Here is a 13,788-nt window from a genome sequence, read left to right as displayed (position 1 = left end):
ACTTTTTGTGTTCTAAGCCTCATACTTGGTTTATTCAGGAGACCTCTCTATTCAAGATGTTACTAGTGATCTCTAGGAGAAAACAGGAAAACATCCCTCACTGTCAATTTTCTGGATACCTGTCAGGCAGTGCTGCTGCTTTGAGGGCACACCAGAATGGGAGTCACCTGTTTCTGAAAGATTCTGTGTGACCTCACCACAGCATTATCACCAGTGAAGACATGCAACAAATAAACACCAACAGGAAGGATGAAAATAAAGAGGCAAGACACCAGCAATGTAGAGAGGCTATGGCACATATCCCCTCCTAGATGATGATCAGTAATCATTTTAAAAATTGGAAGACAATGCGCACATACCCAATTTCAGTGCAGTAGGAGTCACCTCAATCTCACCACCAACTGGCTGAAAGGCAGCCAGCTGGGCAGCCACCTCCATCTCAAAAGGGTCTGGGCTGTGTGTGTCTGTCAAACCGCCACTGGTGCTGTCAATCTTATTGTGCAATTCTTGTTCATCATACACAGCAATCAGCTGTAAAACAAAAGATATTACAGTTGATACTTAAAATATGGCTGACACTGATTTCCAATACAAATATTGCCTTGACGGTAGGATAAAAGTATCGAACAGATTTGAAAATGACAGATGATAAAGGCACAGATTCAGGAAACTACGTAAACATGTGCTTAAACACACTAACTTCAATGGGACTTAAGCGGCGACCTGAAAAGAGATGCTTTTCTGAATCAGGACCACAATGTGGTGTCATCATTAGCTAGCACCTTAGTGTAGCGGAAAATTTCTCTTAGGATTTTCATTACAAACCTCCACTTAGAGAAATCCCTATTTCAGCCATAAAAAATAACTTAACTGAAGCACTGCTTCCATGCTCTTCTAGGCTAACTTTCAGAGACTAAAATTAGGGGAAAAAATCCAGTTGGCCAAAATTAAACACTAAAAAAAAAAAAAAAAAAGGGATCCCAGAGTACAACGCAAGTACACGTAAGTGAGGTATACATGACTTTTTATTGTTTTCGGTTTATCTTCTGGTAAATAAAAAAGGACAATAGACGAATATTGTGTTCTTACAATAACCTAAGGTATTTATAAGACAGCACGTTCAAGAATACAAAATATCATTGAATAACCTCTTTTGTTTTTCCAGTTTTAAAATCCCAGTGTCATTTACATCAGAGAACTTTTGGGGATTAAATTTAAGGCACATGTGTCTTTTGATCCATTCTCAGAGTATCCACAGGCATCAAGGGTAGAGGATGAGACTGCAACAGTATTAACTTCATAATCAGTGTATTTCATTGAGGCAGTTATTTCATCCTATGCTTTAAACTGACATATGTTATCCACTGAATATCATCTGAAATGGTTTCTGCAGTTTAGGGTGTACAAATTTTTCCGTTAATACTTAGGATTTATTAAGAGATTCATTTAGTCTATGAATAAATTTGTAAAGGGCACAAATCACTTTCTAGATCATTCCAAAAACCAAGCATTAAGGTTGGGGTTATTTTTTAATTTTTATAAATATTACATATACAGTGCGTGTGTGTGCGCACGTGTACATAGATATACCTTGAAGATTTGTGTCAAAAAGATACACAGAGATAAGTAAAATATTGAAGCAAAGAGACAAACATTTAAAGACACTCATTTGCCTAAGGGAATAAAGAAGTATACAAGATAAAGGAATGAGACACGAAATAAAGGAGGGAATAAGAGGAGAAAAAGCTGAAGTGCTTCTAAGGAAGAAACTGACATTTTTAGGTCTCCCACTCATTTATAATTTGGTTGCTAGAAATGTGTCAGTTCATGTTTACCAATACGTATTCCAACAACACACAAAAAACCCTGAATAATTAGGAAGAAAACTTGCTTTCTTTTTTAGACACTGTTTTCTTTCCATAACCACGCATATATTCTTACTACACATAATTTGTTTTGTATTTAACCTAAACTTATTAGAAAATATTATTCTAGTAACAGACAACTTTTTTTGCAATGTAAATCATAGTAAAGTACAAGGAAACTCACCATCATAGTATCTGTGCACCTTACCAAATAGATAAATCCAAATGGGGGAACTAAAGCGAAACATGCACATCAAGACCAAGAGTATGGTTGCTTTTCTTGTTTGTTAAATAACTATTAACATTAAAGTCATGGGAAGGCTCTGACAAAAATGTGTCACATTTTTTCATGAATGTTGTAAAGACTATCATTCAAGTTCAAGAAAATTCACGGTTGTGAATTAGCTTCCCAGAAGGCTTAGTCTTCAGCTCTTACAAGTCTCACCTTTCCCATGATAACTTTCCTTCATTCCTGAGGATTGCAGCTGTTACTGAGGGAGAAGGAGAGCAAGATAGCACAGGTCCAACTCACTGAAAGCTTTGAAGATCAACACCAGGATTTGAAACTCATTTTGGTATTTGATAGGTAAATAGTGAAGTGAATGGAGCACGAGTGTGATGTGATAATCAACAGGCACACTGTTCTGTGTTGCATCAGGTGGAGTTTCTCTGTGGTTTCATTCCCCGGTGCATGACAATAGTATAATATATTTCAATACAACAGCACACATTACAATAGATTTTTATAATACTACTACTATGTAATGGTATAGCACTTTTCATCTGTAGATTTTGAAGCATTTTACAGGAGGTGAGTAAAGCATTATCATCCCCAGTTTACACATCCGTAAAGTGAGACACAAATTAAATGAAACATTAGCTGTAATCATAATAGTATATTATTGCAATGTACTGAGAAATAAAACCACAGGTAGTGAAGAAATTCCACATGTATAACATGCAATACATCACCCGCTGACCAACACAGGGTGACAAAAACACATCACTCCCATGCTCCATTCACCTCACTGGCTACCCAACAATTATCAAATCATTTAAAGATATTAATCTTGATTGTTGAAGTTATCTACAAGCCAGGCCCTGGATGTCTTTGAAACGGCCTCTTCCCAGATACAGTCACACAGTTAGGCCTGGTCTACACTACGAGTTTGTGTCGGATTTAGCAGCGTTAAATCAAATTAACCCTGCACCCGTCCACACAACGAAGCCATTTTTTCGACATAAAGGGCTCTTAAAACCAATTTCTGCACTCCTCCCCAAACGAGGGGATTAGTGCTGAAATCGACATAGCTGTTTCGAATTAGGGTTACTGTGGTTGCAGAAGCTGAAAGACTATGGCTTACCATAGCCTCCTGCAAGCTGAATTCTGTTGCCCGGCACTGCATGTGTGATCTCTCACACCAAAGCCGCAGGCACTCAATATAAGATGCAAAATGTGACCTTGTACCAAAAATCACATGTGCTATGTAATGTGAATAGTGTTGTTCACCGTGAAAGAGTATAGCCATTGTTCTGTAAAATGTCTCTCTTAAAATACTTCACGTCCTTTTATTTCCTCCAGCAGCTGCAAACATTTCAAGCCTCCCTCCTCCGTCCCAAAGGCTATCTCAGAAAAGGCGGCGAAAAAACATGCACGAGCAATGAAATGTTCTCTGAGCTCATGCAGTCGTCCGGCACTGACAGAGCTCAGCAGAATGTGTGGAGGGACACAACAGCAGAGTACAGGACAGTGGCCAATGAACGTGAGGAGAGGTGGCGGCAGGAAGATCAGAGGAGGCATGAGGCAACACTGGGGCTAATGCGGGATCAAACGGACATGCTCCGGCATCTGGTGGAGGTTCATGAAAGGCAGCAGGATCACAGATTGCCACTGCAGCCCCTGTTTAACCATCCTCCCTCCTCCCCAAGTTCCACAGCCTCCTCACCCAGACGCCCAAGAATGCCAGGGGGGCTCCAGGCACCCAACCACTCCACCCCAGTGGACAGCCCAAGCAACAGAAGGCTGTCATTCAACAAGTTCTGAAGTGGCCTTTTCCTTCCCTCCTGCCCTCCTCCCACCCCCCATCAGGGCTACCTCGTGAGTTATCTCCCTATTTTTATAATCAACTAATAAAGAATACATGTTTTTTAAACGATAGTGACTATTTCCTTTGCAAGCAAGCTGTGATCAAAGGAGGGAGGGCTTACAGGGAATTTAGAGGCTACCAAGGGGGCAGGTTTTCATCAAGAAGAAACAAATAAGTGTCACACAGTACCCTGGCCAATCATGACACTGATTTTCAAAGCTTCTCTGATGCGCAGCACTTCCTTGCTGTGCTCTTCTAACAGCCCTGGTGTCTGGCTACGCGTATCCAGCGGCCAGGCCATTTGCCTCAACCTCCCACCCCGCCATAAACATCCCCCCCTTACTCTCACAGAGATTGTGGAGCACACAGCAAGCAGCAACAACAATGGGAATATTGGTTTCGCTGAGGTCTGAGCGAGTCAGTAAACTTCACCAGCAACCCTTTAAACGTCCAAATGCACACTCTACCACCATTCTGCACTTGCTCAGCCTATAGTTGAACAGCTCCTTACTACTGTCCAGGGTGCCTGTGTATGGCTTCATGAGCCAGGGCATTAAGGGGTAGGCTGGGTCCCCAAGGATAACTATAGGCATTTCAACATCCGCAACAGTTATTTTCTGGTCTGGGAAGTAAATCCCTTCCCAGACTGCTCAAACAGCTGCTCAAACAGATCAGTCTGCAGTCTGCTCAAACAGACCAGAGCTCCTGAAGATGCGAGCGTCATGTACCTTTCCCGGCCATCCCACGTTGATGTTGGTGAAACATCCCTTGTGATCCACCAGTGCTTGTAGCACCATTGAAAAGCACCCCTTGCAGTTTATGTACTGGCTGCCCTTGTGGTCCGGTCCCAAGATAGGGATATGCATTCCGTCTATAACCCCACTGCAGTTAGGGAATCCCATTGCAGCAAAGCCATCTAGTATGACATGCACGTTTCCCAGAGTCGCTACCTTTGATAGCAGCAGCTCAACGATTGCGTTGGCTACTTGCATCACAGTAACCCCCACAGTAGATTTGCCCACTCCAATTTGATCACCGACTGACTGGTAGCTGTCTGGCGTTGCAGACTTCCACAGGGCTATTGCCACTCGCTTGTGAACTGTGAGGGCTGCTCTCATCTTGGTATTCTTGCACTTCAGGGCAGGGGAAAGGCAAGTCACGAAGTTCCATGGAAGTACCCTTACACATGAGAAAGTTTCGGAGCCACTGGGAATCATCCCAAACCTGCAACACTATGCGGTCCCACCACTCTGTGCTTGTTTCCCGGACCAGACTCAGCGTTCCACGGCAGGAGCCTGCCCCAATAACACCATGATCTCCAAATTGCCGGGGACCGCGGTTTTAGAAAAATCTGTGTTCATGACCTCATCACCACGCTGCCGTCGCCTCCTTGCCTGGTTTTTCAGGTGCTGGTTCTGCATAAACTGCACGATAATGTGCGAGGTGTTTACAATGGTCATAACTGCTGCGGTGAGCTGAACGGGCTCCATGCTTGCCGTGCTATGGCATCTGCTCGGGCAATCCAAAGAAAAGGGCATGAAATGATTTTCTGCTATTGCTTTCATGGAGGGAGGGAGGGTTGACTGACAACATTTACCCATAACCACCCGTGACAAATTTTTGGCCCCAACAGGCACGGGGAGCTAAGCCCAGAATTCCAATGGGCAGCAGGGACTGCGGGAACTGTGGGATAGCTACCCACACTGCACCACTCGGAACGTCGACGCTTGCCACGGTACTGTGGACGCACACCGCCGCCGAATTAATGTGCTTCGTATGGACGCATGCACTCGACTTTTATACAATCTGTTCCCAAAAATCGACTTCTGTAATATCAGAGTACTTTCCTAGTATAGACATGGCCTTAGTCAATGGAAAAGCTGTAAGGGGGAGCCGGGTTTTAACTCACTAATCAGATGTGGAGATTACAGATGAGCCGATAATTCTGACCAAATCTATATGCAAAAGTGGACTGTAGTCCCCTACCCAGCCCAAATTAGTAAAAGTATTTTCTACTCCTGTCATTATTTGAGAAACCAGTAACAATGAAGAGTCTAGAAGTCCTCTTAGCTGTGCATCTTTTTGTCAGATTCTTGTTATATTACAGTAATTATTTATAGGCATTTGTATAACAGTCACCACCAATTAAGTTATTTGATCTAGACTTAAACTCCCACCTTTTACACCATGTAAAAGAGGTGATATTTCATGAACTGAGGATACTAATAGGTAAAAAATTTAAGATCTTCCTTCACCAATGAAACAAAAACTAATTTATTTATTAAAAACATTTATTCAGAAGAGCTACTCAGGACTCCATTTACAACAGCACCTAGCTCGTAACCATATTAACATTACAAATGCATTACTAATCAATCAAAACATTATAAATATCAACTTCAGCCTTTCAAAAAGGAATGAATACAATTAAGGATATGCAAATTAGGTATTCAAAAATAATTTTAGTAATTGACTGCTCATTTCCAGTATGGAAAATTCTTTAATTGGAGAAGACTACTATCCTCTCACATCAGGAAAGAAATGATGGTCTCCAAGCAAGATTAAAAAAAAAAATCCTACATTAACATATATTACCAAATATCCTCATGTTTTCAATTGGTCACTCTGTCAAGTTGCTCTTTAAATAGTTCAGTATATTAAAAAAATAAGCCATTATGTGGATCAGCATACTAATTCTTTTAAATACATCAGTGTATCAAAAGATTATTCCATCAATATGTACAAATAATCTGCGAAATGTGATCCCATTATTCTATTGATAAAAATTGTCCACTTGGTATATTTGTTAAAAAAATTCCATTTTTAAAAAGTGACTTGAGGAAAAAATATAAAAGTATTTGTCATCACTGAGTAGCTTTAAAAGGCATTTTTGTATAATTAGGACTTCAACTCCACACATCATTGTAATTTGTTTAAATCTAGCACCTTTTAATAATCTATCAATCACCAAGACAAATAATAGATTTTCGAACCTGTGGCACTTACTTGTTATTTTATACATAAAGGATTTTAAGTAGACAAAAACCCACCATAAGATAGCAACACTGAACAGTGATATTTTATTACCACTACAGTTGCCAGGAAGTGTGGCAAGCTTATTGTAAAGCAAATTAGTAAAGTCAAATTTTGATTTTGTAAGGGTGTCCTATGATAAAGGCGTACGATAGAGGTACTAAAACTATCAACATTTTATAATTATTCCAATTACATGATTTACAGAAAAATACAAAATTTGTGTACAAGTTTAGAGAATATATACCGAAACACAGAGCTACAAACATGCACTCAACAAATACAGATATAATCTCATATACAAGAAGAAGGGTAAACAACAATAGAAGGAAAATAATGCTATTGAATGAGAAGGACTGAATACAGAGCAGCAAAGTGTTGCACCTAAGGGAATCAGTGGCCCACTAGGATGCAGAAAATTGATGGACTGTTTCATTTAAGAGTCATCCAAAGATAAAATGTTCCCTCATCCCTGCTCCCCATAAGAAATGGCATGTTTCCCAAGGGCTATCAGTCTTTCCAAAACTGGTTACATTCTACCCTAATAACCTTCAGCAACTGCATGTACCCCCCACTTCCAGAGTGTGCTTGCGTATATAAACATATACATACATATACTGCTACACCTACAGTATGCAAATTCTTTAATCATATACACTGTATTTATTAGCATGCAACAATATAAAAAGTAGTAAACTACATAATAGGTTCCAAAGAAAAATCTGATTAGTTACAAGTTTTAACCAAGCACAATTAAATCTAAATAATGCTGTGAAGTTTCACAATTTCACAAGGAGAGAAAAACAAATTATCACCTTTGAATGAATGGTGGAACATTGCAGACTTATTTGAAAACATTTGTCTATCTGTACCTCAACAGCAACTGGCTTTTTTATATACCCTGTTAAACAAAGACTTCATCGTGACTTCTCTTTTTAAAAAAATGCTTTTGACAACTTGATTAGTGTTGTTAATCTTTTTTCTTTTCTTTTTTTTTTTAATAAGAGTCTTCATGGTACAAGAACAGGCATAAACATATGACTTCACTAATTTCAACCAACATAAGTGGAACTAAAGAGATACTTCTATTTCCTCTCCAACCCAAAACATTCTTCATATACATAGTGCCACTTTGGTGTAAACCTCAAAGGAAAATAACAAAACTTGCATGCAATTAAATTCATCAGCTTTCAAGTACTGACAGGTTAAAAATCATTTAAAAAGTAAATGTTTACACCTATGTTAATAGCACATTAGAAGATTAAAAAGGAAGGATTTTTTAAGAAGCAGGGGAATACTTTTCAAAGACACAAATAGGAGTTAGGTGCCCAACTTCCACTAACTTTCATTTGGAGATCAGTGACTAACTATCCTTTGTGCCTTTGATGATAACCTGATCTCCCTCCAATTAGTTTTCACCAGTCATAGTTTGGTTGGGGTTTTTTAAATGCCCTTCACTCAGTTTGGACTATGAATGCATACTAGAGAGGGTCCTGCTTTGTTTACGATCAGTTTTGTTTCAGTTCTGATGATACATGCTTGTGACTGCAAACACTGCAGGGAAAAAAGTTTTAAAAAAAACCTTCATTTTTAAACAAACTATAAATGTTCAAGTCCTGAAGGAGCACTGTCAAGCAGGAACACTATTTCTCAACATCTTAAGCCTGATAATAAACACATTTCCTAATTCACCAAAGAATTTTCAATCAAGAATCACTCATGTTTCAACAAAAAAATTGTGGGTACATAGTAAATGAATGGTTCAATGGGCTTGCCATTGAACTCTGTGACCTACATAGAAATGATGGAAGTAAAAGCTGAGGTTCAGTACAGTCTCATACAACTTTGTCACTTTCCTACTTCACAAAAATAAATGAAGGTTACTTAACTGTAACCGGACTTCTTCAAGATGATGCTCTGCATATTACTACTTGTGAGATCAGGGCGCCTGCACTGTGAGCTTCTGAACATTCTGAAACGCAATGTAGATTGGAGCCACTTGCCCCCCCCTCCCCCTTACATCCCGAAGTATTCCAATGATATAACGGGGCGGGGGGGGGGGAGTAGGGGGAAGGGTCTGCAGCCCAAGCCCTACAGCGGGAGGGTGGGCATCCAGTGGCTCAGTGGCTGACTGCTCTGTGGCCCTCACTGCCCGTGGTGCCTCGGAGCTCCAGGACCCACCACTGCCCGCAGCAGCTGAGAGCTCCAGACCTCCCCCACCACCCTTGGCAGCTGACGGCTGTGGGGTCCCTCCCGCCGCGGCTCAGAGCTCCTGGTTCCCCCCGCCGCCCGCAGCAGCTTGGAGCTCTAGGGCCCTCCACCGACTGATAGTTCTTCCCCTGTGCTGAAGCAGAAAATGTCATGGAGGTCTCTGAAAGTCACAGATTCTGTGACCTCCGTGACGCAATCTTATCCTTAGACATCATTAAAGATTGGTGATTCTGTCATTCAATATCCTGGGTAAGAGATTAACTTCCATAAATTTTTGCTTTCCAAACTGCTGGGTCTCCTGCCTTTGAAATGATCACGGAGGCTTATTTCAGGGGCAGGAGACCCAACAGACTACATTTGGCATCTCAATTCCAGATTTCTGGGATTCTTGATTCTGAGTGTTATTCTGAGGTCTAAAAGAGCTTATTAAAAAGGAGATGTCTTTGATCAGTCAAACATATACTGTGAATTGAAACAGATTCTTCATCTATGCAGCATCTGAGTGAGTGGATCTGATAAGGTCCTCCTTGACTGTTCTAGATTATTATACTTCGGATAGTTTAAAAAAACAAACAAACAAACAAACCCACCCAAAAGAGACCAAAAAACCTACCTTTTTGGATTTCTGCCAAGAGACATTTAGTTATTTTTCTGTTACAACCACTGGTGTAGATAGACAATCTTTCCTCATTTTGAAATAACCTTATCTCTGACAGAGTTTCTCAGTATATACCTAAAGCTGCTTGGGGTAGTACTTTGCTGTGAGAGCTGCAGAAATGTGGACTAAACTTGGCATTGTTATTCTTGGGATGTATTGCAAATACTGAAGAATGGGTTCATTTGTCTCATCCTCAGTGTGTCGTCCCCTTCTAGCATAAACTCTGGTATTGTAATTTTATTGCTTATACAACTAATAGTCTTCCATTTAAACAGTGGTCAGATTAGTTCTCTGTACTATATTTCTATAAAGCCATTCTTGACTTTTTAAGAGCGAAACTGCAATACAAGTTGCATTCTTACTAAACAGGTGATCCTGCCTGCATCTCCTTCCTAACTATGTAAGATACCTGGTATCTCCATCTCTTTCAGACCACTACAACATCTGTTTGTCCCTTAGCCTCATTTACATTTAAGGAGGCAGGTGTCATATTTTTCATAGTCAGAGAACTTTGTTATAATTAAGGATACGATTATGTCATTGAGGTCATGGATTCTGTGACATATGTGATATTTTCTGCTTCAGCCCTGGTGCAGCAGGGGGACCTGGAGCTGTCAGCCACCACAGATAGTAGAAGGCCTCAGAGCTCCAAGGCAGCGCAGGTGGCAGAGGCCATGGAGCTGTCAGCCACCGCGGTCGGCAGGGATACTGGAGGTCTGAGGCACCGCAAGGACCCTGGAGCAGTCAGCCGCTGCAGATCGTGGAGGCCTGACTTCTGAGACCCTGGAGCTGTGGCAGGGGTGCCAGAGCTCTGAGCTGCTGGGGCTGCAACGGGTGCTAGATGCCTCCCTCCCCCACAACAAGGCTCGGGCTCTTTCTCCTCACCACTCCACCCTCCCCCCACCCCCGGCAGGCCTCCAGCTCCATCAGTCCCCCCGTCAAACCCTTCCCCCCATTATTTTTAGTAAAATTTACAGACAGATCACGGGCTTCCATGAATTTTTGTTTATTGTCCGTGACCTGTCCATGACTTTTACTGAAAATAACGATGGCAAAATCTTAACCTGATCAGTGAGGATACTGAATTTATTAATAACAAATTTCTCGACTCAGCTGGCTAGAACGAACCCCTTTGGTGGTCTGTGTAGTGCATTCCTTCACAATTTACACAGATTTGGATTTTATGAAGAGGAGGAAGCCTTGCTGGTTAGATAAATAGCTCAGCTCCAGTACTTTTACACGGCAGCCACATCTCCTACCAAGATCACAAAACTGGGAATGGATGGAGAAGAACCCTTTCTACCTTCTAGAACTACTAGTGCAGATGGCAGGAAGATGAAAAGGAAACTCCCTAGAGGACATGTTCTTCCCCATCTTATGAAATAATGCATCTGGGAAGTACTGAGACATTGTGGCTCAGGTGTGCCTAGTGTCAAGAAAAGGTGATAGAGTCATAAATGGCTCTGCTGAGACCTTAGACACAGCCTGAAAGTCAAGCTAACATGTAACTGCACCAGTAAGAAATCTGTCCACTGCAAGAAAGTTTGCAGATCTAGAATATATCATGGTTTCAGTGACCACACATCATTTTTATTTAATTTTAAACTTTCCTGGATTTTTAATATCTTTCTTCAGAGTGAAGGTATTTTTCCCTAAGTTATTGACATGTATTTGAATGTTAAATCTTATTTAATGATGTTTTGTTTTGGAATTTCTTTAGCTTTTTGTGAAAGCTGCCTAGGAAAAATACAAAAATGCATGCCATATGGAAGCACTCAGTCACATCCAAATATGTCAACAGATTTACACCCTCCTTTAGGTGAAAGCCATGTTAATCATCATAATTTCTTTGCCTTCTTGTTACAGCTGCACCAAAGTATTTTCCAAGGGGCACCTCAAAATTTCTTAAATTCTGAATTCCATGCAGAACCTCTGTATCAGACTCTAAAGGCCTCAAGAGTTCTGTAGCGATTAGGATGCTCCATGTAGTGAATTTATGGTTTCCAATGCCTGCTATACCTTTGTGAGGCTTAGCAGTTCTGCTGAAGTCTGATATGCATTTGTTTGGCCAAGTTGCCAATCCATCAGATCCTTTGCAAGTTTGAACATAACGTAAGAATGGCCACACTGGGTCAGACAAATGGTCTACCTAATCCAGCATCCTGTCTTTCAACAGTGGCCAATACCAGATACTTCAGAAGAAGTGAAGAGAACAGGGAGATTTATTGAGTGATCCATCACCTGTCATCCAGTTCCAGCTTCTGGCGCTCAGAAGTTCAGGAACACAGGACTGCATCCCTGACCATTTTGACAAATAGATAAGTTAATGGAGGATAGCTCCATCAATGGCTAATTCTATTTTTAACCCAGTTATACTTTTGGCCTTCATTACATCCTCTGGCAACAGGTTCCGCAGGTTGACTGTGCATTGTGTGAAGGACTTCTTTATGTTTGTTTTAAACCTATTAATTTCATTTAGTGATTCCTGATTCAGGTGTTATTTGAAGGGGTGAATAACACCTCCTTATTCATTTTTTCCATACCATTCATGATTTTCAAGATTTCTCCCATATCCTCCTTTTGTCGTCTCTTGTCCAAGCTGGACAGTCCCAGTTTTTTTAAATCTCTCCTCACGTGGAAGCTGTTCCATACCTCTAATTATTTTTGTTCGCCTTCTCTGTACTTTTTCCAGTTCTAATATATCTTTTTTGAGATGGGGCAACCAGAACTGCAACATGGTATTCAAGATTTAAACTCAGTACCAATGTGGATACAAGAACAAATGGATATAAACCGGCCATCAGGAAGTTTAGACTTGAAATTAGACAAAGGTTTCTAACCAGAAGAGTGAAGGTTCAGCTGATCGCCATATTTGGGGTCAGGAAGAAATTTTCCTCCAGGGTAGTTTGGCAGAGACCCTGGGGGTTTTTCCACCTTCCTCTGAAGTGTGGGGCACGGGTCACTTGCTGGAGGATTCTCTGCACCTTGAAGTCTTTAAAACATGATTTGAGGACTTCAATAGCTCAGACATAGGTGAGAGGTTTATTACAGGAGTGGGTGGGTGAGATTCTGTGGCCTGCTTTGTGCAGGAGGTCAGACTAGATGATCATAATGGTCCCTTCTGACCTTAAAGTCTATGAGTCTATGTGGGCATACCATGAATGTATACAGTGGCATTATGATATTTTCTGTCTTATCAATTTCCTAATGGCTCCCAACATTCTGCTAGCTTTTTTGACTGTCGCTACACATTGAGCAGATGTTTTCAGAGAACTATCCACAATGACTTGAAGATCCCTTTCTCGAATAGTAACAGCTAATTTAGACCCCATCATTTTGTATATATAGTGTGGATTATTTTTTCCACTCTGCATTCACCAAAACTGAATTTCATCTGTCATTTTGTTGCCCAGTCACCCAGTTTTGTGAAATTCCTTTACGACTCTTTGCTGTCTGCTTTGGATTTAAAATATCTTGACTAATTTTGTATCATCAGCAAACTTTGCCACCTCACTGTTTACCCCTCTTTCCAGATCATTTATGAATATGTTGAACAGCACCGGTCCCAGTACAAATCCTTGGGAGGACCCCGCCCCCGCCCCCCCCCCACATTTACCTCTACACTGTGAAAACTGATCTTTTATGGCTACACTTTGTTTCCTATATTTCAGTCAGTCACTGACCCATGAGAGGACCTTCTCTCTTATCCCACGACTGCCTACTTTGCTTAAGAGCCTTTGGTGAGGAATCTTGTCAATGGCTTTCTGAAAGTCGAATTACAGTATATCCACTGGGTCACCGTTGTCCTCATGTTTGTTGACATTCTGGTTACATACAGATCTGTGAATCATTGGTGGGCTTCATGCATTGACAGTGAACTCGGACATTTATAATTCACCCCACTGACTTCCTAAATACATTCCACCATTTTTTT

At 41.0% G+C, this 13,788-nt stretch overlaps 1 protein-coding gene across 1 annotated transcript in view; it reads right to left on the bottom strand.

The window, feature by feature from the left end:
* The window catches only part of PARD3B (par-3 family cell polarity regulator beta), a 617,867-nt gene that overhangs the window by 402,859 nt on the left and 201,220 nt on the right, over positions 1–13,788 (bottom strand). Inside the window, exon 3 of the mRNA XM_074967987.1 lies at positions 360–531. Within this exon, the coding sequence (XP_074824088.1) occupies positions 360–531 (172 nt within the window). The remainder of the gene's footprint in view (positions 1–359; positions 532–13,788) is intronic.

The sequence above is a fragment of the Natator depressus genome, chromosome 11 (genome assembly GCF_965152275.1).
Source record: "Natator depressus isolate rNatDep1 chromosome 11, rNatDep2.hap1, whole genome shotgun sequence".
Taxonomy (NCBI): domain Eukaryota; kingdom Metazoa; phylum Chordata; order Testudines; family Cheloniidae; genus Natator; species Natator depressus.
Note: the sequence above shows the minus strand (reverse complement) of the source record. Positions and strands in the feature narration are given on the sequence as shown.